The sequence below is a fragment of the Carettochelys insculpta genome, chromosome 11, assembly GCF_033958435.1.
Source record: "Carettochelys insculpta isolate YL-2023 chromosome 11, ASM3395843v1, whole genome shotgun sequence".
NCBI lineage: Eukaryota > Metazoa > Chordata > Testudines > Carettochelyidae > Carettochelys > Carettochelys insculpta.
The window spans coordinates 43,350,412-43,378,400 of NC_134147.1; the positions used below are offsets into that span (position 1 = coordinate 43,350,412).

A 27,989-nucleotide genomic window follows, 5' to 3' on the forward strand; every position below is an offset into this window, starting at 1 on the left:
TGTGATTGTTCAACCTGCAGCTCAACTATCTACAAACAAAAGGGGGAGGGATAGTTCAGTGCTTAGAATGTTGCCCTTGTAAGCCAAGGGTAGAGGGTTCAATCCTTGAGGGGGCCCTTCAAATGTTTGGGGTAGGTTAGATTTAAAAAAAAAAATTTGTCAGGGATGGTGACAGGTTCTGCTGTGAGTGCAGGGGACCGGATTCAATGACCTCTCAAGATCCCTTTCAGCTCTACAAGATGTTTCCACTGAACCTCAGTTCTCATAAGACTCCCATATTTTTGTCTCTCTCTTTCTGCTAGGAACGTGCAGAAGGCAGAGCTGTTACTTACCACTTCTCCAAAGGAAGCAGCCACCATGTGTGTTACTGGATTCAGGTATGGAGTGGAGGCAGCATGCAACATACATTTCACATATTCGTAGGTGACAAAAAAGGCAGCAGCTGAAAATTTAAAAAAAAAAATGTGTAATTAAATTATTCCTACATGTGCATTAACAGATTTCTGTTATAATCCAGACAAATCTAGTTTACAGTGCTGATCCAGAAAAAAATGTGAATGCTATAATTCAGACACAAGACACTCTCCAAAACGGTACGATCCAACATGTTTCCCATGGTCAAGCCTCTTTTCCTCATGGTCTAAGTTCCCTCTGATTCCAATAAGCTGCAGGTTTCAGCCCATTTTACAACTATTTTAAAAGCAAAAAGGCTAAATAGAGTCTGAGTGATGGGAAGCTTTTGGAAAATCTTGTCTTAACTTTATCTATCTTCTTTCGGTGCTAGATAATTGTGGTAGGGGTTGTGCTTCATTGTACCATGGCCAACTGATATTATAAATCAGCTTTAATAATGCTGCTAACATTTAGATCAGACTATGGTAGGGGCTGTGCATGTCCAATTGATATTATAAATCAGCTTTAATAATACTGCTAACATTTAGATCAGATTGCAGCATCTTCCTGATTAGAATATATTTCCTGTTTTGGATGCATTTGACAAAGAAAACGAAATCCTCCTGAGAGCTTGAAACATTCACTACATTGTAACCCAACAGGCAAGGAATAGTTTTATTTTGTAATAGACCTAATCTCATAACACAGAAAACCAACCCAAGTGTACCTATGTACCATTAGAGATGGAAGTTCCAAGAGCAAGCCGGCACTGAAATGGCAACAGTTTCTGCATATTAACAGGTGTCTTGAACTTGCTTCTTTCACAGTAAGGATAACTCTTTGAGATAATTCAAGTTTTTGGTCTTACACTGCTGCAAAAGATAAGTCACAGCTCAGATGTTAGAGATACTAGTCCTGAAAAAGCTGCCACCTCTCATGGAGGAAGATTCTAATTGTGCAAAAGGGCTGTGTGTATTGCCTTCTGTATTTAATCAAAAGATGCTTATCGCCTCCAAAGGAGATAACGAAAGCAGAGAGATAAAGAACAAAAAAAATGTATATCATCTTCTGAAGGACATGGAACATTTGAAGGTGTCAGTGCCTTGGCCTGGGAACTTAACGTTTACAAACATGACAGCATCTCTGGTCTTCCTTTTGAGAAGAGGACAAATAGACCTTGGGAAACAAGTGCTTTTCTTCCGACACTAAAAGAAAAAACTTTGGTTTGTTCCTGAACACAGGGCCAATTTCAAAAGGCCTCTGCAAACCTTCTGACAGTTTCTAAACTACTTGGAATTCTTTCTCTCTCCCCCAAAGAGCCAGAATATTCCCTACTGAAATCTGTTTCCTAAAGGCCAGAGGGGAGCACAGGCCTGTACATAAGACAAGCTTGGAGTGTTCATATTAATGACCACTACAGTCTGACAATGCCAGGATCTAAAGACAAGGGCCTCCAGAATGGAAATTGTGCCTTCTTTTACATCTGGACAATGCATAGCATGCCGGAGGTTCTACTGGAGGCAGAAAGGAACTGGCAACAGGCAGGCATGAAAAAGGAGATGTGACAAAGGAATAGGAGTCATCTGTCTATGGCAGAAGTTATAAACTCTGGGTTGCAACCCCCAAGTGGGTAGTGATCAGTGTTTCCTGAGGACTTGGCCGGCCACCCGGAAGAGATTCAAATGCCACCCAGCTGATTGGCACAGTTCCAGCAACCCCCATCTGCAGCACTCCTGTGCAGCATTTTCAAATGTTGTGCACAAAATGTTTAAGCTTTTGACACACGTAATTCCCACAGGAGTACAAACTGGGGTGTGCAACGGTGTGATGTGGCCAGGTAGAGTGCAATGCAGCAAGTCTATAGCAGAAGCCATTGTTACTCTGGAGCACAAAGTCTCAGCTGGCTAGACTGTTGCATCCACACAAAACCTCACGATCCCAATAGGGACCTTATGTGGAGCTGCTGAAAGGCTCGGAGAAGGGACAGGATGAAATCTGCACATGGACGATCCCCATAGCGAAAGACCGGGGATTAACACAAGCACAGTCCACAAAGCTCTTACCATTCGGAAAGGATCCTACAGCAGCAGAAGGAACACCAGCATAGATCCCACGAAAGCCGCCAGCCTTTTTAAACCCTTGAGGACTCTGCAGTCGGGTTTTTATAGTATCCAGAGGGAACAGTATCAAGTCCACGCACACACCAGCTATCCCGCCAGCCTTCAAGAGAAAGATGTTGGTTCGCTTTACTGCTCAACGTACAGCAAGCTTTGCTATACACATGCTGCTTTGTAACCTGCCCCAAAAGACAATGTTATCAAAGCAATCCATGTACAAGAAGCTTGGGGCTCTGTCCTTCACAGGCAGGCTTCTCCAGGGATTACTTGTCAACCACAAGTGACCGTATGTAGGTTGACGTCCACAAAAAGCATAGGATACCAAAACAAAGTGAAACATTTGAACCATTCTTTCATTTGGCCTCTGTTTCGGGCATAATCGAGGAAACAAAGCAGCTCCAACAACTCTGAGTTCCACCAGTAAGACTTAAGATAGCAGCACACACCTGTCAGCAATATATACAGCGCAGTATGTGCATATGCTCCAGGAATTATTATGCAAAGATTAGGACTGGTTGAGAAAAGATATTTATTCCTGAGAGGAAAAAATGGGTCTTCATTTCACTTGTGTGCTTGTTTGTTTGTTGTGACTGTCAAAAGCAGAAACAAATTCATGGGAAATCAAAAGTTTCATAGAGTCATGGACATACAGGAGTGGAAAGGACTTAGATCACTTAGTCCAATCCCCTGTACTGAGGCAGGACTAAGTATCACATCATCCCTCACAGGTATTTGTTTTTAAAAACCTCCAGTGAAAGAGAGACCACAACCTTCCTACCTAATTTGTTTGAATGCTTATCTACCCTGAAAGTTGGGAAGTTTTTCCTAATATCTAACCTAAATCTCCCATAGTGCAATTTAAGTCCCTTGCTTCTTGTCCTGTCCAAAGTAGTTAAGAAGGGCAATTTATCACCCTCTTCTTTCTAAGAAGCTTTTACATATTTCAAGACTGTTATGTTCCCCGCCCCCCGTCACCACTTCTCCAGACTAAACATACCCAGTTTTTAAGTCTTTCCTTGTAACTTCTGTTGCCTACACTTCTAGTCATTTCTCTTGCTCTCCTCTGGACTTTCTCCAATTTGTCCACAACCCTCCCAAAATGCAGCATCCAAAACTCAACACAGTACTCCATCTGAAACCCTATCCCTTGGAGGAAAACCTGAATACAGCAGGGTCTCAACATTCACAAGGGTTCTGTGTTCAGAACCCTCGTGAATGTTGATCTTTGTGAATGTGGAGGGAGGGGACTCGGAGCCCCGGGCACTCCCCACCCAGGGCCCCGGAGAAGCGGTGACCACCAGCGCTCCCCATCCTGGAGCCCCGAAGAAGCAGCAGCCACTAGCACTCCCAGCCCCGGAGCCCCAGGGAAGTGAGGCCATGCGCAAATAATTGAACTTGCAAATGTGGCACTTGCGAATGTCGAGACCCTACTGTATTTTAATTCAAGGCAATCTGATAAAAAACTGTCGTTATGAACTCAAAAACTTTATTAAAAGATTTTAACCAATTCTAACTGATCTATGAACAGGAAAAAAAATCATATGGGACAGGAAGGGCCTGTAAGATGAATACCAGTTCAGAAAGTTCAAGGCCAGAAGGGCTTGTACAGGAGATGAGACTGCATGGTCTTACAACACAGGCTGTTTGTTTTCAGCCAAATGCTGCTACGTTAGCCCAAAGACCTTGCTTTAATTAAGCAGCACAGCACACACAGGGAACAGAAGAGACCAAGGTGGCATCAGTGCCCTAAGATTCTGCAAAACCTCAGTAACAACTAGAGCAGGGGCAGGCAAAACGTGGCCCAGAGGCCAGATCTGGCCTGCCACACCACTGAACCCAGCTCACAGCTCCCTGCCAGCCACATCCCCATACACAGGTCGAAGCAGCTGGCGGCAGGGGGCTGTGTGCTCTGCTTGCCACTAGCCCTGGAGGGCATTGTGCGCTACCTACACTGCATGTACAGCCCAGGCAGCTCCCAGCCAGCAGGAACTGTGAGGGGGTGAGGGCAGCACCACCAGCCAGAGGCTTGCAGTCCGCAGAGTGCACGGCCCCTGCAGCTGGCTGTTTTGAGCAGCACATGGGGCCTCCTAACCAGAGCATCCCAAATCCTGCCTCCCTGAAACCCTCTGCTCCCCCTTACCTCCTCCCAGACCCAGCATCCCAATCTCCTGCCCCCATCACATACCTCTCTTAACCATCCTTGTCCCAGGTCACAACTCCCTCCTTCATCTCAACTCCCTCCCACGTCCCACAGCTACTCTTGCTGCCCAACGCCCCACCTCCATGAGCTCCCTTCTGCACCCAGCCTCCATTCCAGACCATGCACCTCCTCCACTAATATCAGGGAAGATCGCAGCCCCGACCATTTTCCAAAGCAATGGAGTCCCCCTCCCCATATAAAGAAAAATTTTGCCCACCCCTGAGCTACAGGAAATTCTATACAGGTAGGGAGGTGCGAACAACTACAGCCCCACTCTCCCCAAATAAACTGTGGCCATTTTAACATGCCCCAAAATCCTGTATTAAATTTACTCTTTTAAGCACCATTATTTTTCAGTTATTTGGGCTACTGGGCACATCTGTGGGTGTCGCCCCTGGATACAACAGCAGAAGAAAACACAAGCATGGATGTTTGGTGTTGCTGAAGCTTTACTTGAACAATACAATCACAATTATACTGGGCTCAACTGGTTTTCTGTTCCACCCAACAGAGGATTCAGAGAGCCATTTGCTCTCTACCGTTCACCTTTTAATCAATAAGTTAATTATTCTTTTAATCTATTGGGCTATTTTGCGTGCATTGATTTTTCTCTCTCTTCTTCCATCAGAATTGTTATCTGCCCAAAATAAAATTGATCAGATTTAATCTAGCCAGCTGGTAAAACATGAATCAAAAGTTACTAATTGCATCTTTAGATTTGTATCTTAAATGTCATTTAAATTCATGAAGCAGCTAATAGAGTACCTGTAGGATGGTGACAATACCTGACTGTTTACTCCATCTGCAGCAAACAGTATTGTTTTTTAGATAATAAGTGGACTAAGCAGCCCATTCTCAGCAGCAATAGCATTATCAGGAGTTGGAACGTCTGAAAAAAATCTTTTCATGGAGTTGGATATACTGGTTACACTTTAAATCCAGCAACATGAGTAAATAAAGCCTGGATCAAATTCAAATGTATTGAACCAGGATGTTTCATTCGAGAGGTAACCATCCTGAGAATATTTAAGCGTGAGCCAAGTCCTGCTCTTAGACACAGACATGCGGCTCTATTTGATCACACACGATGCACACAAAGTCGGCCCTATGCATATTTTTAATTTATTCATGGGAAAGGGATGATAAAATACAGGCAGTCATCACCTGTGAAAGTGAGCTGCATTCACTGACTTGTTTACTTGCCCCCCCGCCAGCCCCCGGCTCCCGCTCCAACCTCCTCAGCCTGGCTCAACCCCCACTGGCCCCAGCTCCAGCCTCTCCCAAAGCTCCGGCTCCAATCCTGGCTCCTGCTCCAACCCCTGCCATCCAGGCCCCAGATCCAACCCCACTGAAGCCCTGGTTCACCTCCATCCCCCACGGTTCCCACTCTAACCCCCAAGACCCCAGCTCAGCTCCAGACCCCACTGACGGAAGCGGGGCAGGAGCTGAGCCACCCTGCAGTCTGGGTCCCAGCTCCCGGCTTCCCTGGTGGGAGAAGCCAGAGAACCCTATGAAATACAGGGCAATTAGCCCCTTTCGCAAAATAAATCGGGATGCCAGAACGGCACACGAAATACAGGGCTTACCCGCCAAAAGTGGGATGGATAGTCACCCTAATTAGCGACAAGGGACTGCAATGGACCTCCTGGATGACTGAATCCAGCCCCTGCTGATGGACGCAATCCCATCATATCACCTCCTTTCCAAGTGTATCAAACTCAATCTTAATGCTAGTTTGGTTGCTTGTCTTCATTCTTCCTATTGGGAGGCTGTTCCAGAACCTCATGCCTCAAAGGTTAGAAACCTTCTTTCTGGATTCCAGCCTTCCCACTCAGCTCAGAACAGGAAGAGAAGGTCTTTCCTCCTTACATTCTGCAGCAAGAACTAGTCACTTTATTTATCCAGTTCTCATCTCACACACTGAAATCTGCAGGCCTCTACACCACTTTTCACTCCTTCAGGTTGTTCAGCAGCAGACTTACAATCATCCACTTCTGTGCTTGCTCCACTCCAACCCCACATTTGCAAATGAAGAACAGGAACGTTCCATCATTAGCTGTAGGAATGGAGGGGAAGGCATCAGCAGGAAATGGGGAAAAGCAAAGATGAAGCTAAGGAATGACATTTCTGGGTCTCAGCAGACCTCAGCCACCTTTTAGGCAAGAAAATAAGTGTCAAGATTTTCAAAAGTCCACTACATATTTTGTCGTGATCTCTTTTAAGCACCTGGTCATTTAGAAATCTTGGCCCATTAGAGGCGAACAGCGGCAACTAAGGTCTTACAAGAAGGAACTTAAGAAGTCACAACAGGCAAAAACTGTTGAAAGAATACAAAATTTAGGAGGCACAGATTCAAAGTAGCCAAAATTTCCAGAGGTGGCGACAGGCAGAGTTACAAAAAGCGAAGCAAAAGGGAGAACACAAGCTCTGAATCAAGGAAAACTCCAGTATTTCTGGCTTTGGGAATGAAATTGGTTTGCTGCACTGCACTAGAAGAACTCTAGATATGAGAGAATAGCTCAAAATTTAAGGATCCTTTTCTCTCCATATTGGCCACAAGCTAACCAAGTGTCCTCTGCTGCATTCTTGCATGCTTTCTCTCAAATTCACCATGAACAAATGCTTCCCTGCATTTTTAGCTGTGCGTTAGATGACCAGTTCAAACTTATGCTACAAACGGTAGACGCTGCATACCCAGGATGAAAGAAGAAATGGAGGAACATATCCTTGTTAACAGGATCCATACTAATGGTTTTGTTTTTACTATTTATTAAAATTCTCAAGGTACAAAGGTAGCTGCTCTTCAACGTTCCCTCCCTCAGCTGCCTGTTTTTTAGGTTGAATCCTCAATGCACTTTGACTGAATACCCAAATAGATTAAAAGAGTAATTAACTTGTTGATTAAAAGTTGAACGGTAGAGAGCAAATGGCTCTCTGAATCCTCTGTTGGGTGGAACAGAAAGCCAGTTGAGCCCAGTATAACTGTGATTGTATTGTCCAAGTAAAGCTTTCGCAGCACCAAATTATCCATGCTTGTATTTTCTCCTGCTGTTGTATACAGGAGCGCCCAGTAGCCCAAACAACTAAAAAATAATGACGGTGATTAAAAGAATAAATGTAAAATCAAATGGCTTCTTAACTAGGTAAAATATTTAGGATCTGTAGATGCTTAGACTAATTCTCTCCACTGATTCTCAAATGCCTATCAACCTTCTGTCACAACATTTCACTAGGTATTCCAGATGGAATTCTGTACACGTGCACGCCTGCAGAATTCTTATGGTCTGCAGCTTTCTGTAACTCCAAGCAGAAAAATGCTTTGGAAATTTGAGGGGCACACCCACTTCTTCCCTGGCATCCCAGATTGCACATATATTCCAGCTCGCCTGGAGCAGTCGCCAGAGATGTACATCCCTGTGGAGGGAGTGGAGATGGACTAGGTATGTGTGCCCAGGGTGGGGGGGGAGGGAGGAGTTAATAACCACTGGGGGGCAAGGCTGGCCATATGTGAATGCAAACAAGCAAGAGACACTGTCTGTCTCACTTGCTGCATAGTAGCACCAGGCATGGAGGGGTAGGGCTCTTTGTTAGGCATGAGACAGTCTCCATACTCTGAAGAAGAAATATAGCAATCTGCTTGCCTGTGTTGAAAACACAATCAGCTAGTGCTATCCCTTGAATTGCCCTGTGGCTCATTTTATAGCTTACAACAGGGATTGGATTGAAATGAAATTCCGTCAGTTTGTGCTTGAGAGAAGAATAAGAATCTGCTCTGTGCATACCTCCTACAAACCATTTCAGTGTTTGAAATAAAAAACTGTCTTTGATGTGAGGGAAAAAAATATGAATGGTCCCATTGATAATTAATTGATTTCATTTTCTGAGGTGGAAATGTAGCCACCTGCCTGCATAGTAACATTGTTTATGTTCCTTTCAGTTAACTGTTCCCATTCTCAGTCAATTCCACACTGAAACTAATACCTGTTAGACAGTAACAGAGAGGAAGCCGTGCGAGTCTATACACTATCAAAACAAAAAGCAGTCAAGTAGCACTTTAAAGACTAGCAAAATGGTTTATTAGGTGAGCTTTCGTGGGACAGACCCACTTCTTCAGACCATAGCCAGACCAGAACAGACTCAATATTTAAGACACAGAGAACCAAAAACAGTAAGCAAGGAGGACAAATCAGAAAAAAGATAATCAAGGTGAGCAAATCAGAGAGTGGAGGGGTGGGGGGAAGAGCAAGAATTAGATTGAGTTAAGTATGCAGACAAGCCCCTATAGTGACTCAGAAAGTTCACATCACGATTTAAACCATGTGTTAATGTTCCAAATTTGAATATAAATGTCAATTCATCCACTTCCCTCTCTACAAAGGAGTGATAATTTCTTTTCAGTAACACACATACCTTGACGTCATTGACAGAATGCCCCATTCCATTAAAATGTTGACTAACTGGTTTGTGGATCTGGAGTGTTTTGATGTCTGTTTTGTGCCCGTTGACCCTTTGTCTAAGGGAGTTAGAAGTCTGTCCAATATACAAAGCATCTGGGCATTGTTGGCACATATGTTGGCATATATGATGTTAGTAGAGGAGCGTGAGAAAGTGCCCGTGATTCTGTGAGTAACCTGGTTAGGACCAGTGATGGTATTTCCAGAGAAGATATGTGGACAAAGCTGGCAGCGGGCTTTGTTGCAGGGAAAGGTTCCAGGACTGGTGTTCCTGGGGTATAGACTGTGGCTGTTAGTAAGGATCCTCATGAGGTTGGGAGGTTGTCTATTGTGGGGCCATGTGGGTGCCCATAGCAGTTCCACTAATCTGGAGGTATAAATTGTCCCCAAAATGGAAATGATTGTGTGTGAGAACAAAGTAACAGAGGTCAGACACCAGACTGGCTGTGGTGGCATCAGGGATGGTGTTCCTGATTGCTTGTAATCCGTCTTTATGTGGAATATTAGTGTACAGAGCCTCTACATCCATTGTGGCAAGGATGGCGTTATCAGGAACTTTTCCGATGTTTTGTAATTTCCTCAGGAAGTCGGTGGTATCTTGGATATAGCTGGGAGCGTTGGTGGCATAGGGTTTGAGGAGGAAGTCCACGTAACTGGATAGTCCGGTGGTAAGGGTGCCAATACCTGAAATGATAGGGCATCCAGGGTTTTCAGGTTTGTGGATTTTGGGAAGTAAATAGAATAATCCAGGCTGCGGCTCAGATGGTGTGTCTGAGTTAATGAGGTCCTGAGTAGCAGCAGGGAGTTCCTTCAGTAGTTGTTGTAATTTCCTTTGGAATTCCAAAGTGGGATCAGCGGAGAGAGGTCTGTAAAATGTGGTGTTGGAGAGTTGTCTGGCTGCCTCCTGTTCATAGTCTGACTTATTCAGGATGACAACAGCACCCCCTTTGTCAGCTGGCTTGATTATGATGTCTTGGTTATTTTTGAGACTCTGGGCAGCATAGCGTTCAGCATAGTTCAGATTGTGTCTCATTTGGCATTGTTTGTGTATAATGTCAGCCTGAGCATGGTTGCGGAAGCACTGTACGTAGAAGTCCAGACTTTCACTACGACCCTCGGGGAGTCCACGTAGAGTTCTTCTTCTTTTGTTGTTGGTAGGGGGGGTCGAGAGAGTCATACTGTTGTTCATAGGTGTGCTGGAAAAATTCTTTCAGACGGAGGCGGCGAAAGAAGGCTTCAAGGTCTCCACAGAATTGTATTAAGTTCGTGGGGGAAGTAGGGCAGAAGGAAAGACCCCGGGATAAGAGAGACTCCTCTGCAGGGCTGAGTTGGTAGTTTTGGTATTTTACCAAATATTCATAAACCTGAATTACCCACCAAGAGAAGTAAAAAAGCAAATTGACAGGGCCAGACGCATACCCAGAAACCAGCTACTCCAAGATCAGCCCAAAAAAGCGAAGAACAGAACACCACTGGTCATCACTTACAGCCCCCAACTCAGACCACTGCAACAAATTATTAAAGACCTACAACCTATTCTTAATCAGGATGCTACACTCCAGAAGGCCCTGGGTGACATGCCTGTTCTCTCCTACAGACAACCTCCCAACCTCATGAGGATCCTTACTAACAGCCACAGTCTATACCCCAGGAACACCAGTCCTGGAACCTTTCCCTGCAACAAAGCCCGCTGCCGGCTTTGTCCACATATCTTCTCTGGAAATACCATCACTGGACCTAACCAGGTTACTCTCAGAATCACGGGCACTTTCTCACGCTCCTCTACTAACATCATATATGCCATCATGTGCCAACAATGCCCAGATGCTTTGTATATTGGACAGACTTCTAACTCCCTTAGACAAAGGGTCAACGGGCACAAAACAGACATCAAAACACTCCAGATCCACAAACCAGTTAGTCAACATTTTAATGGAATGGGGCATTCTGTCAATGACGTCAAGGTATGTGTGTTACTGAAAAGAAATTATCACTCCTTTGTAGAGAGGGAAGTGGATGAATTGATATTTATATTCAAATTTGGAACATTAACACATGGTTTAAATCGTGATGTGAACTTTCTGAGTCACTATAGGGGCTCATCTGCTTAGTCTAATTCTTGCTCTTCCCCCCCACCCCTCCACTCTCTGATTTGCTCACCTTGATTATCTTTTTCTGATTTGTCCTCCTTGCTTACTGTTTTTGGTTCTCTGTGTCTTAAATATTGAGTCTGTTCTGGTCTGGCTATGGTCTGAAGAAGTGGGTCTGTCCCACGAAAGCTCCCTAATAAACTAGTTTGCTAGTCTTTAAAGTGCTACTTGACTGCTTTTTGTTTTAATACCTGTTAGAGTTTTAAAGCTCCTTTACATTGGCAGAGTAGCGTAAAGGATCCACATTATAAATGACAGAAAGCAAATGATCAGCTAGAAAGACACATGTGCTTTCTCACTTTTTTCCTGTGCTGAAGGGGCAAAATGGGTTTAGATGATAACTCAGGATTTATTTTGCTTACTTATTAAAAAAAGATTTTGAGGGCAAATAAAGCATTTATCAAGCAGTTTTATTAACATCAGGACAATCAGAATCAAGCATTTCCCAAAACACACAGCCAGGCCCATTCCGATGGTGTCAAATCTGCATATGAATTCAAGCAGTTTTGCAGTGGTCTGTTTTTGAAGCAATAATGTATAGACTCCAAGGTCACAGACTCATAGATTAGGACTGGAAGAGACTCCCAGAGATCATCTAATGCAACTCCCTGCACAAAGCAGTACAAACCCCAACTGTTAAGCCTGGCTTTAAAAACCTCTAAGGATGGAGAGTCCACTACCTCTAAGTAACCCATTTCAGGGCTTCGCCATCGTCCGAGTGAAATAGTTTTTTCCTGATATCCAATCTAGAGCTCCCCCATTGCAATTTGAGACTCTTGCTTTTTGTTCTCTTATCTGCCTGACCCCATTCTCTTTGGAATTCCCCTCCAGCTAGTTGAAGGCTGCTACCAAATCCCACCTTATTCTTATCTTCTGCAGATGTAAATAAGTCAAGTTCTCCCAGACCCTCCTAAGTGATGTGCCTCAGCCCCTTAATCATTTTCATTGATCTCTGCTGGAATCTCCAATTTGTCCACATACTTTCTGTAGGGGAAGGAGGCTAAAACTGATTGCAACACCCTAGATATGGACTCACCAGTGCCAAACAGAGGGGAATAATCACATCCCCTGATCTGCTTGCAGTGCTCCTACTAACACAGCCCAATATGCTGTTCAGCTTCTTGACAATATGGGCACATGATTGACTCATAGCCAGTCTCTTTTCTATTGTAATCCCCGGGTCCTTTTCTGCAGAACTGCCACTTCACCAGTCTGCCCCCAGCAGCGCTCCCTCTTATTCTGCCCATGGATGGAAAAATTAATGTTGTTATATGCATCAAGGCATGTGCATTTGTGCACCACCAATAGGAACACTTGACGCAATCTCGGTGTGCTCTGCTAATCAGCTGGGCAGCACCCGAATCTCTCCTGGATGGCCACCTAAGAGTGGTCCCCAGTCTGCAGCAGGCCTCTATACTTGTCCTTGTTGAGCCTCAGATTTTTTGGCCCAATCCTCCAATTTGTCTAGATCACTCTACACTCTATCCCAACCCACTAGTGTATCTACTTCTCCCCCCCTCAGCTGAGTGTCACTCATAAATTTGCTAAAGGTGCAATTCATCCCCCTCATCCAGTCATTAGTAAAGATGTTGAACAAAATGGGTCCTACGATTGGCCTTGGGGCACTCTGCTTGATACCAGCTGCCAAATAGACATTGAGCCGTGGTCACTAATCAATGAGCCAGACAATTTAGCCAGCTTTCTATCCACCTTATAGCCCATTTATTCAGACCATACCTCTTTTACTTGCTCGCAAGAATAAAGTGGAAGACTATAATAAAAAGTTTTGTCAAAGTCAAGGTACAGCACATCCACCACTTTCCCCAGATGCACAGAGCCAGTTATCTCATCGCAGAACACAAGGTCAAAAGAGATCCCTGTACTCAGACACTTGTCCCAGCTGTGCACCACAGGCCAAAGAACTTCCCCAGAACATTTGAACTCCTTAACATTTCAACGAGTAGGACACTAAGACAATTCCCCGCCATTCCCATTCTGGAAAGTTGCACACTGGCCTACCCAGACAAAAACAGCACCACCGGAAATAAATAAGTGCAAAGTGTAGGGAGGGTTCTAATATGGCACTGCAATCACTTTAATTCCCTAACATCGAGAGCAGGTGACCCTTAGGGTGTACCTGGAGAACAGAGAGACAGTCCCACAGACCCCCTCCCTCCATACGCAACTGCGAAGCTCCACTGAGCCATGCCCCCCAGTGGCGGACTCTGCTCCTCTCTCAGAGCCAGAAATAAGCCACTCTTCTGCTACACCCTACTCGCTGCCCTCCTTCAATCCCATCCCACCCCACCTGACTGCCCCTATAGCTCATCCTGCCCCCCAGCACCTCTACACCCCATCCAGTCATGCTGCCCACCCCACCTAACCCCCCACCACCTCTGCACCTCATCCTACCCCAAGACCATCTCTTTACCCCATCCAGACCAACAGCACATCCTATCTGACCCCCGCCCCCCAGCATCCCCTCCGGCCCCACAGCATCCCGCCGCACCAGCACCTCTACTCCCCGACCAGGCGCTCTGCTCACCCCCGCGCCCCCCATCGCCTGCACATCCCACCAGCACCTCATCCACACACGCCACCCGCCCCGCCCCGCCCTCACCGTCAGCGAGACCCAGAACTCGGCCCGCTCCATGCGGCCGCCCTCGCGGCGCGCTCCCCGCGCGCACAAACGACTCCAGCCGGCTGCACCTGCCGCCCATGGGCGCAGCCATGCCGCTGCCCTCCGACCCGCGATCACGTGGGCTGCTCGGGCCCCGGGAGCCTGCGCACGGGGGGACGGGCATTGCGAGTGAGCATGTGCAGGGCGCGCGCAGGCGCGCACGGGGGAAGTGAAGCCCTTGCCCATGCCCTGCCTTGCCCTTCTCCCTCCTCCAGTGTGCACCGGCTGTCGGGCGGCTGAGCCCTCTAGAGATGCTGGTTCGAATCCCAGCCGCGCTGGTGCGGGACCTGGATCCGTGCATGGGGCAGGAGTAGATGGGGTGATAGCTCCTGGTCACCACTTGGCTGGGTGACATGCAGGGAGGGAAGTGCAAACTCTCCCAAGCTCTCTCACCCGTCTGAGGCAATGCAAAGCCTTGCTGGGCCCGTTGCTTAGCGGAGGAGAGCCTGGGCTGTGATAAATACAAACTGCAAAGTCTATACACACACACACACACCCCGTAGTGTTGTGATATGGTGAACAAGTCAGCAGCTCACCTGCATGGCTCTTTCCCAGCAAGGGTAAAACTGCACCCCTGTGTCTAGCTAAAAAGCAGCCAGAGGGCTTCCAGCATTGGGGGTGGGCTGCATGTGAGTTGGGTCTATAGTTGACTTTTAGAAGTTGAGGGTGTGCTTGTTTTTCTGGTATAACCTTGGGTGTCAGTTGAATGTGTCTGGGGCACAATGCTTCAAGCTGATGCCTGTCTGAGTCAAGCAGAAATGTTACATTTCCCTTTTTCCTTCTGAAGGAGAAATCGTCAGCACTTATTTCCTGCCTTGCTTGAAAACCCCTTGGGAAATATAGCTGTTACCAGAATGACTTAGGCTTTATCGGTGTGAAATGATGTGAAGAGGAGCTGTCCAGGCATGCCTCTAAGAGCAAACAAGACAATGAACAATCATCTGGGGCTCACCCAGGATGCAGCCAATCCTACATTTGTGTCTCCTTGAGTTTAATTTGAAATGATACCAGAAATAGGACAAAGCCTGCCTTGTGAGTGTGAAATTAGGGCAGGAATTTTCATCTCAGAAGAGCAGTACATTGTTATTATTCATTTTGATTTGTAAAATATATTCAGCGTTGAGAAAGCTCCATCTCGCACCACAAGTGTTTTTTCCTTGAGTTAGGAATACAGCTCCCCCCACAAAGGAATGCAGAAGCCAGCAGCTTTCGATCCACCCTCAAACCAACGAAACCCAACAGATGTGAGGAGATATCCATGGATAGCCCCTCACACACACATGCTAGCCAACTTGTCTCTGCCCCTGGGTAAAATGACACAGTTTGCAGCATGTTCTAAGGGAGCTGTTTAACTAGTTCGGACTAAGGAAGATGAGCCGAAAGGTCATTGTAGGTATTATCACAGACCCTGCAGCTCCATCTTGCTTAGTCTGCAGCCTTGCCAGTACCAGAAATGACCACAGCTGCAATAGCGTGTCCAGGGAGAGATGCACATCTCTCAGACAGGCAGTTCCCAAGTCTTTAGGGCTTTAGCAATCCAAATCAATGCTTTAAACTTGACCTGGAAGCCAACTGGCAATCAATACGGCTCATGGAGATATTCCTGAAGTGATGACACTTAGCAAGCGAGCTGGGACACCAGCATCAGTGACTAAGTTGATGTCCATGATAGCACAATGCAGAGCTGCGTGCAGTAATGCAGTGGGGTGGGGGGTGATGGCAAAAACAATCAGAAGAGGTGATCGCAGTCCCTTGGCCAGATGGAAAAGGGAGAAGAATTGTCCTTAGACATTGTAACTGATTAATTGCTGAAGAGTCCTAAATGTACAGAGGTGTTTGAATTGAGATGTCTTCATACCATAAGAGAGGTTACAGGAAGAGACAGATTTTGAAATGAAAGTGTTGGCATGAAAGCCAATGTGTGTAATGTGACAAATGAAATCCAGGAAGCACGACTTCATTGGTGTGGACAACGGAAGTGAATGAATGAAGTAGACCCAATGAAGATAGCATAGTATTAAGGTAGAGACCTCCAGGAAAGCTGAGGAAGAGATGGATAGATGCCATCAAGCCAGATGGTAAGGAGGTGGAGAGATGGAGTAATTTACAACCCAAGGAAGATAAAAGGGATAACATAAGAACAAGGCTGCTAGCTCCCGTGATTTTATCATGACTATTGTGTCACTTGGTGTTTTCCTTAAAGATCCTGGAGACGGGTGATTTTGTAAAAATTTCAAGCTTCAATTTTCGGAGGGGTAGCCGTGTTAGTCTGGATCTGTAACAGCAACAAAGAGTCCTGTGGCACCTTATAGACTAACAGCAACACCTTATAGACTAACAGATGCATCTGATGAAGTGAGTCTGTGCTCACGAAAGCTCATGCTCAAAACTTTTCTGTTAGTCTATAAGGTGCCACAGTACCCTTCGTTGCTGTTGAAGCTTCAATTTGTAAACTTTCATTTACAAGACACATATTCACAGAGAAAAAACTTAAAAAATGAGCAAATTTCAAGGCTCAGATGGCAAATACAAAGAGCCTCGCATTTATTATTTTTAGAAATCTCAGGACTCTTCAGCCAACCTCATGATTTGTGGGGAGGATCCACCTGTGGTTTCTGAATGCATGGATCTGGCAATCCTGCCTAGACAGACAATTTGAGATCTCACAGCATTCAGCTGGAGTCACCTCTTGGTTTTGGCACAAAAAACTGTCCTTTCATCCTAACCATAATGCTCATTATGTCTGTCTGTCTCCTCCAGTGCTTCCTTTACGCACCAGTCCTGAAGATGGTGACTCAGTCCAAACAGGGCTAATTTTATTTAATCTTCTTGGAGTTCATTCAAGATCACTTTGGTTTTGATTCCTAAAAGACGATGGAGGTCTAGTAACATATTGCATATCTCATAGAGCAGCAATTGTACTGTGGACAGCTGTTCGAGTGAGACCAAAAACCTAGCAGAGTGCTTGGCTTTCAGAAATATCTCTGCTGTATTAATAGAAGACAGAAATAAAAATGATCCACCCTCTGTCACTGCCAGCTCATGGTATGGTGAATAACAAAATAATATCAAACCAAAGCACCGCATTTGCCAAGTAAAGGTTTGCCATCAAGTCAGATACTAGGGAAGGTTCTGGCAGAAAAAAAAAGTCATGCAACTGCAGCAAATGAATCATGCTCTCAAAGCAACTGTTAACCCTCCATACTCTACTCATGCTAGCATTTAGAAGGAGACCTTATTCTCCAGTTGTACTGCTGAGGTTCATTGAGGTAAAGGTTCTTGGGGGTATCAGCAGCAAGTTTTCATATTGTTCAGCATGAAGGTTTCAAAATACGCTCTGTGGCACTGTGGCTCTTTTTATTTATCACCTCCTGTCACATGAACAGCAGTACTCTATTAAAAAGGTCACAACCTTTTATTCTTCTGAGCCGTTGTCCTGTCTTAAATGAACAAGCTCTGTCTAATGCTCCAGGCATATCATTAATCATCTTGATGTGACCCCCAGTGAACTCCCACTGAGGCTCTGAAGTAACTTGAGCAAAGAAAGACATTGGTTTTCTCCTGTACTTTCTCCTTTGTGAGACAATGCTGTCTGTCTCTTTTGCAGTAAGCGAAACAGCAAGATGGAGTTAAAAGCCTAATGCGTGAACTATTGCAGACTTTGGTACCCTCTCAGTCACTGGTGCCTACCAGCAAGGAGGTTACCATCTTTATTTGTTCACCAGCTGAAGCTGCTAGATGCTCGCCTGTTGCAAGCGATGGCTACTGGTCCCCCCCCAGGTCTACAATAGAACATTGGTCCTGGGTGTTCTATGAAGGGGGGAAGTGTTCACCACTCTGTGGAAAGGACTGTTTCACCAGTACTAGTCATCATTCTTCCTGATCCAATCCATCTGCTCTCAATGGCTGTGTCTACACGTGCCCCAAACTTCGAAATGGCCATGCAAATAGCCATTTCGAAGTTTACTAATGAAGCGCTGAAATGCATATTCAGCGCTTCATTAGCATGCGGGCGGCAGCGGCGCTTCGAAATTGACGAGCCTTGCAGCCGTGCGGCGCGTCCAGACGGGGCTCCTTTTCAAAAGGACGCCACCTTCTTCGAAGTCCCCTTATTCCCATGAGCTCATGGGAATAAGGGGACTTCGAAGTAGGCGGGGCCCTTTCGAAAAGGAGCCCCGTCTGGACGCGCCGCGCGGCGGCAAGGCTCGTCAATTTCGAAGCGCCGCTGCTGCCCGCATGCTAATGAAGCGCTGAATATGCATTTCAGCGCTTCATTAGTAAACTTCGAAATGGCCATTTGCATGGCCATTTCGAAGTTTGGGGCACGTGTAGACACAGCCAATGATACCAAGGATACCTGTCTTGTAGCATCTCATTTTATTTGTGATCTGTGCTACCTTACCTGTTTCAGGCATGGTACCTACATTCCAGAACCCAATTCTGGTCTTGGTCTTGGCACTCAGGACTTCCGTCTTCATCTCAATAGCTTCATTTCTGCTTTCACCACATGTGCAGGGGTCATGCACATGTACTGGAGCTACTCAGGAGACCAGATGCATCTTTCAAAGGCTCTGTACAGGTTCTGAGAGCATGTGCAGCCTGCAATTGCAGGGTGTGATTCCGGTTCAAGCAGACGTATCTCAGGTGCCTTTAATCTGGCTAGTTTGGGTCCTGGAAAAATGAAGCCACAGCAGTGAGTCCTTCAGTTTAGGCTGTACAAGCCTATCTGGAACCATAGGTAATTCCTTGTGGCTCCACTGAATGTTAGTCACCTTTACAAATCTGGACCATGTGCCCCAGGTTGTAGATGTGCCTTTTGGAGACTAAATGACCAAGGTTTACAAACTGCATTGCTAAAAGTAAAGATCTGCCAATGGGAGATAGCCTCCTATAATACCATACTCTAAAAATGTGGCCTGATGGAGAGAAGGGACTTCAATACTTATAAAAATCTGTTCCTATGTCCTTGCCAAATTTCAGGTTTTCATTACCACCAGTTGAGACACTAAAACTGCTCTAACGCAAAGAAAAAAATAAAATAAAAAAAGCCCTGGCTGGTGACGTCAGCTTTCCAAGAAGGGGAAAAAATGCTATGTTCTTTACTCTGAGACTTCATAGTCCCCTTTGGTCACTGTGCCATTCATAGGTAGCAGAGTCATAATGTCTTAAGTGCCATTTTCTGCTGCTACAAAACTCAATTTCCCCCTCCTTGGGCATTTGTGCTGCGTTTTGGTGAGAGGGGTTCCCACCTGCTCCTTTCAGTGCCTAACAGAACAGATACCAGTTGCTTTTGGTTCACTATGTTTACACCATGATTTTAAAGGCCAGAATAGTGATAGCAACGGGCAAGTTTCCATCTGTTTTTCCTAGCAGTGAGATGCACTAGATTTCGCTGAGTGTTTACAACACTTAGGCTAAATGTTGATTCATACTAGTGGCAGACAGGACTGACTCAAGTGCTCATGAATTGCCCAGGACAGAGATAATAAACAGAGTGAGGAAAGCAATTGCTTTAATAAATAAACTGGAACACGTGTGCAGCTGATACTGCCAGGGCCTGACACATGCCAAGGAGTCTGTAGTTCACATCTGCTCTTCACCAGCCTTAATACACTCTGACCAGATCAATAGAGCTGTGCTACAGGTGGCAGTTTTCCTTTTGCTGAGGTCCACCGGCTGGAAAAAAAATTGTCCTTAACATCCTGCCGCCACCTACCATGAAGGAAAGGCAGGCTAGGAGGAGGTTATTAACAAGCAAGGAGAGGGGAGGAACAGATCCAGTGAGTAGGTGCAAAGGAAAAAAAAGAGAATCCTGCACAGACCAAAGGATTCGTATGAACATATAAGGGCACAGGCTAAATGCAAGGTACTTCATTTAGGAAGCTAAAAAAAAAAGGCACAACTACAGAACGGAGAAATAGTAGTTAGTCTGTGGTACTGCTGAGGAGGACACAGGAGTTGTAGTGGGTATGACTCAACAAGTTGATACAGCTGTGTAAAAGGCTAGCAAATCTACAGGCTGTAGCCAGAGGAGTGTTGTGTGTAAGACACAGGAGCGTCTGTTCAGCACAGGTGAGGCATCAGCTGGAGCACTGAGGCCAGTTCTGGGCAGCACTCTAGGAAAGATGTGGACAAATTGGAAAGAGTCCAGAGCAAAGCAAGAAAAAATGATCAACGTTTAGAAAAGCTGACCTATGAGGATAGGTTAAAAAACTGGGCATGTTTCATCTCAAGAAAAGATTGAGTGGGGATCCAGTAACAGTTTTCAATTGCGTTAAGGGCTGCAATAAAGACAAGAGTGGTGAATTGTTCTCCATGGCCACAAGAGGTAGAATAAGAAGTAAATGGGCTTAGACTGCAGCATGGGAGATTTAGGTTAGATATTAGAAAGACTTTCAAACGCTTTGGCTACGTCTACACTAGCCCAAAACTTCCAAATGGCCGTTTGTTTACTAACGTACTTTAGTAATTTAATGTAGTACTTTAGTAGTACATTGGTAATACTAATGTATTACTAAACTAAAGTTTACTAATAAAGTACTGAAATACATACTCAGTGCCTCATTAGCATGCGGGCGGCCGCGGCACTTTGAAATTGACGCGGTTCGCCGCCACATGGCTCGTCCGGATGGCGATCCTTTTCGAAAGGACCCTGGCTACTTCAAAGTCCCCTTATTCCTATCTGCTCATAGTTTTGGGCTAGTGTAGACATGGCCTATGAGTAATTAAACTCTGGAATTGCTTCCACAGGAAGACATGGAATCCATTTTAAGAATAGGCTGGACAAACAACTGCAAGGGAAGGCCTAAGTTTACTTGGTCCCATCTCAAGGGGGGCCTTGCAAAGCCAATTATGGCACCTGGAGGAAAAGCCAAGTGGCTGGTTGATACAAAGCCGGGAAGTTGAGTGCAGAAGACAGCTGTAGGGAGAGTCTACAGTCACACTCTGGGAACAGAGGAGGTATGGGGGACACCCATCTCCTTCCAGACAACAGGGTGCAGCACTATTACCTACCTCCTTACAAGTTACATGGAAAGGTGTCTATGTACTGAGGCAGGCTTCCGACCACATCCATTGCTAAGATGCTTCTGTTCTTTCTGCAGAGAATTAGGCAAAGATGCTCTGGGCCAGATTCTTATTCACAATACAACCCTGCCTTATTCACTGTCCATCAGCAGCACTGAATGAGCCAGGGGCCTTGTGGATAAAATAGCATGTGGTCACATATTTAAAGATGGTAGCATGACATATACAAGGTGACTGGGTTAGGTTTGCACAGGGCACCCTATTTCTGGGATTTCCTAAATGTGGTTGCTTCATTTTGCAGCCTTAACCTTCTGTTAATGGCTGGGGAGAGGCTGGTTCAGAATCTGAATATTATGTCAGAGACCATAAGCTTCCCCATGCTGTTTACAATTGCTTGCCCAATTCCAAAGAAATGTGGCATTTTATGAGAAATGTAGCTGAAACACTAATTGCAGTAAATATCATGGACACAGATGGGGAAACCAGACAGCCAGAGATTTAATAACTCCTTCGAGTACTTAACAGTGAAAACACCTGTTCCAGAATTCATTAAGAAAAAATGATTAATGAAGATGTAGTTTTTGCATAATTAGAGAAAAAACCTGAATTGCACAGATTTTATTATCCTCATTTATTTTGGAATCCAGCCCTTATTGGCTGCCTGGATAACCTAAAATGAGTGGATTAGGAATGGCATGGAATGCTCATTTTAGCCATTGGGCTGGCCTAGTGCAATGACTAATCTAATGGCCAGGCAAGCAGACATGAAGGAGCTGTAGTAAATCTCTAGAAATTAACCTTAAACCACTAATTTTTGTACCTGGCTCAATCTGTTATTTCATTTGGCACACGAGAGAGAAAAAGAGAAAAATCTTTTTTTCGGCCCAGGCTGGTGCCTACAAACGCTTTTATATGTGCGTAGGTTACTCACTTTATGAATGGCCCTGTGATTTTTGTGGGACTCACTGACTAGAATGGGGGATGCGTTTGCAGCATCAGGGCACCAATTGCTCTATCAGTTACATATCCTGAGATGATCAGACTATTCTGAAGGCTGATAACTGCCTGAAGTGTTGTATTGAAGACATTTTCAGCTCTGGCCCAGAGCTAAGAGTCAGACGGCAGGTTCCGCTGACAGCTCAGTCACAGACTTCCTGAATCATGCCTGGTAAGCCAATTACTCTCTGTGGCTATGTCTACATGACACAGTTATTTCAAACTAACAGTAGTTATTTCAAAATGACTCACAGGAATCTAGACTACTCACACATATTATGAAATAATTTTGAAATAGCAGGTGCATTATTTTGAAATTGGTAACCCTCAAAGTGAGAAGAATAGCACTTATTTTAAAACTTCTATTTCAAAATACGTGCTGTTGAGACATGGACTAGCACTATTTCAAAATTAGCCATAATGGGCTCCAATAGCACTATTTCAAAATAGAGCTATGGACCCAGAATCCTATTTCAAAATAGCTAGGTGCTCTTTTGAGATGCATTTTTGTGTGGACATGTTATTTTGAAAGAAGATACAAAAAATAGCCATTGAAATACCTTCTTTTGGAATAAAACTATAGGGTAGAAGTAGTCTGTGTGATTCAGGGTGGCTGCATCTAGATTCAGTCTGGCTGCCAGCATCATGATGCGAATGGGGGCTCAGGAAATTGCAAACGGACACTCATTTGCATATTTGTGCAGCTCATTTGCATATTTGCAGCAGAATACAAGAAGTGTAGACATGGTCTTGCCAGCAAAACCTCCCTCTATCACCAGCCCCTTAGCCCTGAAAAAAATCAGCCCTCATTTGCATCACATTGCAGGCAGCTGGACTGAATCTAGATGCAGCCGGTATGTCCACACTCCAAAATAACAGCTGTTGTTGTGAAATAATTTTGAGAGCATCTACATAATGCAACTGCTATTTCAAAATTACCTTGAAATAGTGATTGGCCTATTTCGAAATAGGTAAACCCCATTTAGGCCATGTCTACACAGCACTCTGCCCAGCACCGCTGCCAGCAGAGCTATGCAAAATGAGCATCCTGGGATTGCAAATGGTGTGCTATTTGCATACGCAAGCAGCTCAATACCATAGCCCCGCGAGAGTTTGGCGTCGGCAGAAGGGGGTGCCAGCACTGCAGAGGCCGTGTGGACATGCCCCTACTGGCTAAACCACACTCTGTCAACAGTCCCTTATGCCTCAAACATTGTGAGACTAAAACATGGATCTGCCCAGTCCAATTGCTGATTTCCCCAGGATCCACACAGATTAGCAAGAGGTTATGCTCCCTCCATGGAGGTTCAGTGCCACCACTCTGGCTGTGCCCCTGCAGGGCTTCTGGGAGGAGAGCCCTGGGCGCCAGAGATGACGTGTGGCGGGGCATAAGTGGTCACATGCCCCTCCCTAAAATGCTGAAGGAAGGAAAGAGGCAGGGTCAGATCCTGTGCTGCACTGGGCAGTGCCCCAGGAAGTCGGGTTGCCTGACAGATGGCACAGTGAGCAGCCCCCCAGCCACCTCCTCCAACCCACACCAAGTGACATGCCATGGGGCAGGGAGAGGTACAGTGTGGTGACCCAACCTGGGGGCTGGAGCAGGTAACTGGGTTCAATTACTTCCCCGCCTCATGTCCCTCCCACTAATTGCCCCTGCTGAGTGCCAATGGCTCTCCTGAGTTCTGTGTAGATCTCAAAGGTTCTCTGGATTTGGAGGATCAGACTTGGTTGCAGTTCCAGTGCAAATCGACTGTGGCTGTCCTGTTCCAGTGCAGAGGAAGAGCACTTTTTCACGAGAGTGCACTGCAAATGGTCCGCTCAGCACTGACCACTGTAGCAGCATTTCCCAGCAAACTTACACAGAGATCCAGTGTTTGCAGTTCTGTACAAAAGCAGAGACCTGGCTCTTACCCAACCCAGCTGATTCCCCAGGCCATATTTTAATACTCTTCTAATATTTTCTTCAGTGTATCTAGTTGAAAATATTATGGACGGTTCTAAAATTATGGAGAGCTCTTCATATTCCAGCCTGTCCATACTGTTTGGCTTCAGGTCAGGTTATATGTGGTTTAAGAACATAAGAAAGGCCATATTGGGTCAGGCCAAAGGTCCATCTAGCCCAGTATCTTGTCTTCTGACAGTAGACAACGCCATGAGCCCCAGAGAAAATGAATAGAACAGATAATCATCAAGTGATCCATCCCCTGTCACCCACTCCCATTTTCTGATGAACAGAGGACAGGGACACCATTCCTTTCCATCCTGGCTCATAGCCATTGATGGACCTATCCTCCAGGAATTTACCTAGCTCTTTTTGTGAACCCTTTTATAGTCTTGGCCTTCACAACATCCTCAGACAAGGAGTTCCACAGGTTGTACGTTATCTGAAGAAATACTATGTTTTGTTTGTTTTAAACCTGCCACCTATTTCTTCCACTCCCAATGGCACCTAAGTCAGAGGGAGTTTTGACAAACGCTCTTGTTTGGATGGACTTACTCACAAACCCCTGATTCTAAGACCTTTTGGAGTCAACAGGAAAACTGCCATTGATTTCAAAGGGCTTTTGATTAGGCCCTTTTGCAACTTCTATTTTTACTCTTACAAGTCTAACTCTTACTTGTATGATCTATTCATAGAAGGGAACAATGCTAACAGACCAAGCCAAAAATTCAAATATTCTAATTAGTATATTTTTATTATGGAGTAAAGATAAGAGCTTTTATTTTAAGGGCAACTCAGTTCTGTACTGTCGTAAATTAATTTTGAAGTTTACACTCCAAACGTGTAATAATTTCATTAACACTCACAATTTTTGTCTATGTTCCTCATTGATATGGGGTCATCTTAACAAATTCTAACCATACCCCAAAGCTAGAACTTGATATGGGTATAATTTGTTTGCACATAAAATAATCGACTGGAGTTTCTGTGCCTAAGATGATTTCTTTCTAAACATCATTTCTATCTCCCTCTCAGGCTAATTAACTGCTCTAATAAAATTAATCAGCAACTTAAATATGGGATTCTGGCAATTGAAAAAAAAACTGAACTATCTGTTCCAAAATACAATTACGCTGACAAACTCAATTACATGCCTCAGTCACTTCTTAAATTACTAGCTGATATTGAATTGTGCACAATTTGTTTCACTGTAGACAGAAATCATAAACACTTTCTAAATCATCCATTGTTTACCAAAACACACAGAAATGCTGCTTTTATTACCTAGGCTGCAAAATAATTTGATCATTTGAAAGCAAATGAGTAAAACTGGAGGACTCTAGTCATGCTGTATCCTTTCCACTGATATTATTTACAGTAGAGGAACATTTAACGTATTGACCTGATTAGAATCTTAACTTGGAAAATAGCATTTCAAAGTAAGAGAGGTTATTTGAGTCAAAAATTTATCTGCATTTGAAAGACAAGATCGATTACTATATGCAGTTTTGTTGTAGCCGAGATGGTCCCAGGATACTAGAGAGTAAGGTGGGTGAGGTAATACGTTTTCTTGGTCCAGCTTCTGTTGGTGAGAGAGAACCTTTCATGCTCTTTCTGGTCACCTGTACAAGCTTGAAGAAGTGTCTCTCTTATCAACAGAAGGTGGTCCAATGAAAATATTACACCTCACCCGCCTTTGTCTCTCTAGCATCAGTTATTGCACTGTAGCCATTCAATTCTTCCAAAAAGACTTTTCACTAGGTAGACTTTTTCCCCGAATCAGTGAAATGTATATAGCACGAGCAATTTATAATATTGTAACTATGAATTTGGGCTTTTTGTCGAGTCTACAAGGAGTTTAGTGATTTTTTAGGCTGATAATACATTCCAATTAAATTTTATAATGGGAGTTGTTTTAATTTCCACTTCAGAAGGTGTGGGGAAAAGTTTAAAAAATGCCATACTTCATCTAAGTTCCTCTTGATCTGAATTTGTTGACAGAGGCTTCTGGGGTTGTACAAAGCTTTTTCAGGTCACACACAGATTCCCCTTCCCTGCCTTACACTTTCATATTTTTTTTCAGAGTAGGACACCAAGGCTATGTCTAGACAGCACCCTAACCTTGAAATAAGCTACACAATTTGCACCACATATATTGCACAGCTTATTTTGAGTAGGTTTTGAAATAAGCTATTTCGGCATGTGGCGCTGTTTAACTGTACTCCTCATGCCAGGAGGTTTAGAGAGATGACAGAATAGCCCACCAATTACCTCAAAAACTGCTTTGAGACAGTTGCATGGATGCAGGCAGCTATTTCAGGGTACCTTTGTATCTCAAAATAGCACCTGCTGCGTAGACACATCCCAAGGGAACATTAGTATTTTCCACTTAGAAGACGGATCTTTACTTGGTTGCAGCTGGTCATGTGGTCTTATGTCGTGAAGGTTTAATGTTAGGGCTCTGATCTGGAAAAACACCTAAGTGTTCACTTAACTCCAAACACACCAGTAGTTCTACTGATGTCAATGAACTCATGTTCTAAGCATGTTCTGCAACACAGTGCAGAAAGCGAGCCAATAACAATATTTTTCCAGGCTGACCCATCCCACAGATTAGGCCCTTGATACAAGTGGGTAACTCTCTCCTGTCCATGCTATATTACACTGGTACCCGCAAAACCCAGGTTTGAATCACTGTCCCATGGCACCACGCTTTGTACAAAGACATAGCATCTGTCCAGTCTACTGTCCTGATCCCGCACCTCTGGAATCAGTGGGTGCTGGGCCATTGACTTAACTGAGGTCAGCATTGAGCTCTGTCACAAGACAAGTAACATGCGCAGGGCAGGCAAGGCCATTACTATACACGTGGGGGAGACCGAGCCCAGAACTGCGTTTCAGTGGAAAACGCCAGTTTGCCATGTGACGGTGCTTTCCATCGCGTCTCAGAGAGAGGCGTGCCGGAGGGCTGTGCTGTGTGCTTTACCTGGGTGGGCTCTCTTCTTCGGCTTGTTTTTTAAAGGGCTCGGTCACAGCAGCAGGGGAGCCAGTGTCAAAGGCGGGAGTTTTTTCCACAAAAGAGAATTCTTGTTTTATACCTGGTCCTAGGTTGGCTGGGGGGATTTCTGTTACCGGAGCATCGGCTACACCCATCCGCCCCCTTAGTGTGGTTACTGCTGACTTCGTACATAGCTGCTGGAAATAGGGCAATGGTGGTGCTGCAGCACCCTGTGGCGTGAAGTGGTTTCCATTATATACACCCCTGTGCCCCGTCCCTGGCCAGCCTGGGCCCAGGTGCAGCAGTGGTGGCAGCAGCGGGGGATCACCGCCCCTTACCTCCCCCCTCACTCACTGCACAGGTAGTGCAAGCAGCTGCCTGCTCCACTCCACCATGCCATGCCCCCCGGCCTACTGAGCCCCACCATGGGGAAGTGGGACTCAACAGGCTGGGAGAGCAGGCAGGCTGCTGCTCACACTAGCTGTGTCTACACGTGCACGCTACTTCGAAGTAGCGGCACTAACTTCGAAATAGCGCCCGTCGCAGCTACACGCGTCAGGCGCTATTTCGAAGTTAACTTCGACGTTAGGCGGCGAGACTTCGAAGTCGCTAACCTCATGAGGGGATCGGAATAGCGCCCTACTTCGACGTTCAACGTCGAAGTAGGGACCGTGTAGACGATCCGCGTCCCGCAACGTCGAAATTGCCGGGTCCTCCATGGCGGCCATCAGCTGGGGGGTTGAGAGATGCTCTCTCTCCAGCCCCTGCGGGGCTCTATGGTCACCGTGGGCAGCAGCCCTTAGCCCAGGGCTTCTGGCTGCTGCTGCGGCAGCTGGGGATCCATGCTGCAGGCACAGGGTCTGCAACCAGTTGTTGGCTCTGTGGATCTTGTGTTGTTTAGTGCAACTGTGTCTGGGAGGGGCCCTTTAAGGGAGCGGCTTGCTGTTGAGTCCGCCCTGTGACCCTGCCTGCAGCTGTGCCTGGCACCCTTATTTCGATGTGTGCTACTTTGGCGTGTAGACGTTCCCTCGCA

At 45.4% G+C, this 27,989-nt stretch overlaps 1 protein-coding gene across 4 annotated transcripts in view; it reads right to left on the minus strand.

The window, feature by feature from the left end:
* Positions 1 to 14,045, minus strand: part of SLC25A26 (solute carrier family 25 member 26) — a 166,223-nt gene extending 152,178 nt beyond the window's left edge. For all 4 annotated transcript variants that reach the window (XM_075005835.1, XM_075005837.1, XM_075005836.1 and 1 more), the window contains exons 1-3: positions 13,935 to 14,045; positions 2,457 to 2,613; positions 333 to 442 (exon numbers count right to left, since the gene is read on the minus strand). In XM_075005835.1, coding sequence (XP_074861936.1) covers positions 333 to 442; positions 2,457 to 2,613; positions 13,935 to 13,967 — 300 coding nt within the window. In that variant the 5' untranslated portion in view covers positions 13,968 to 14,045. The remainder of the gene's footprint in view (positions 1 to 332; positions 443 to 2,456; positions 2,614 to 13,934) is intronic.
* Positions 14,046 to 27,989: the final 13,944 nt, after the last annotated feature.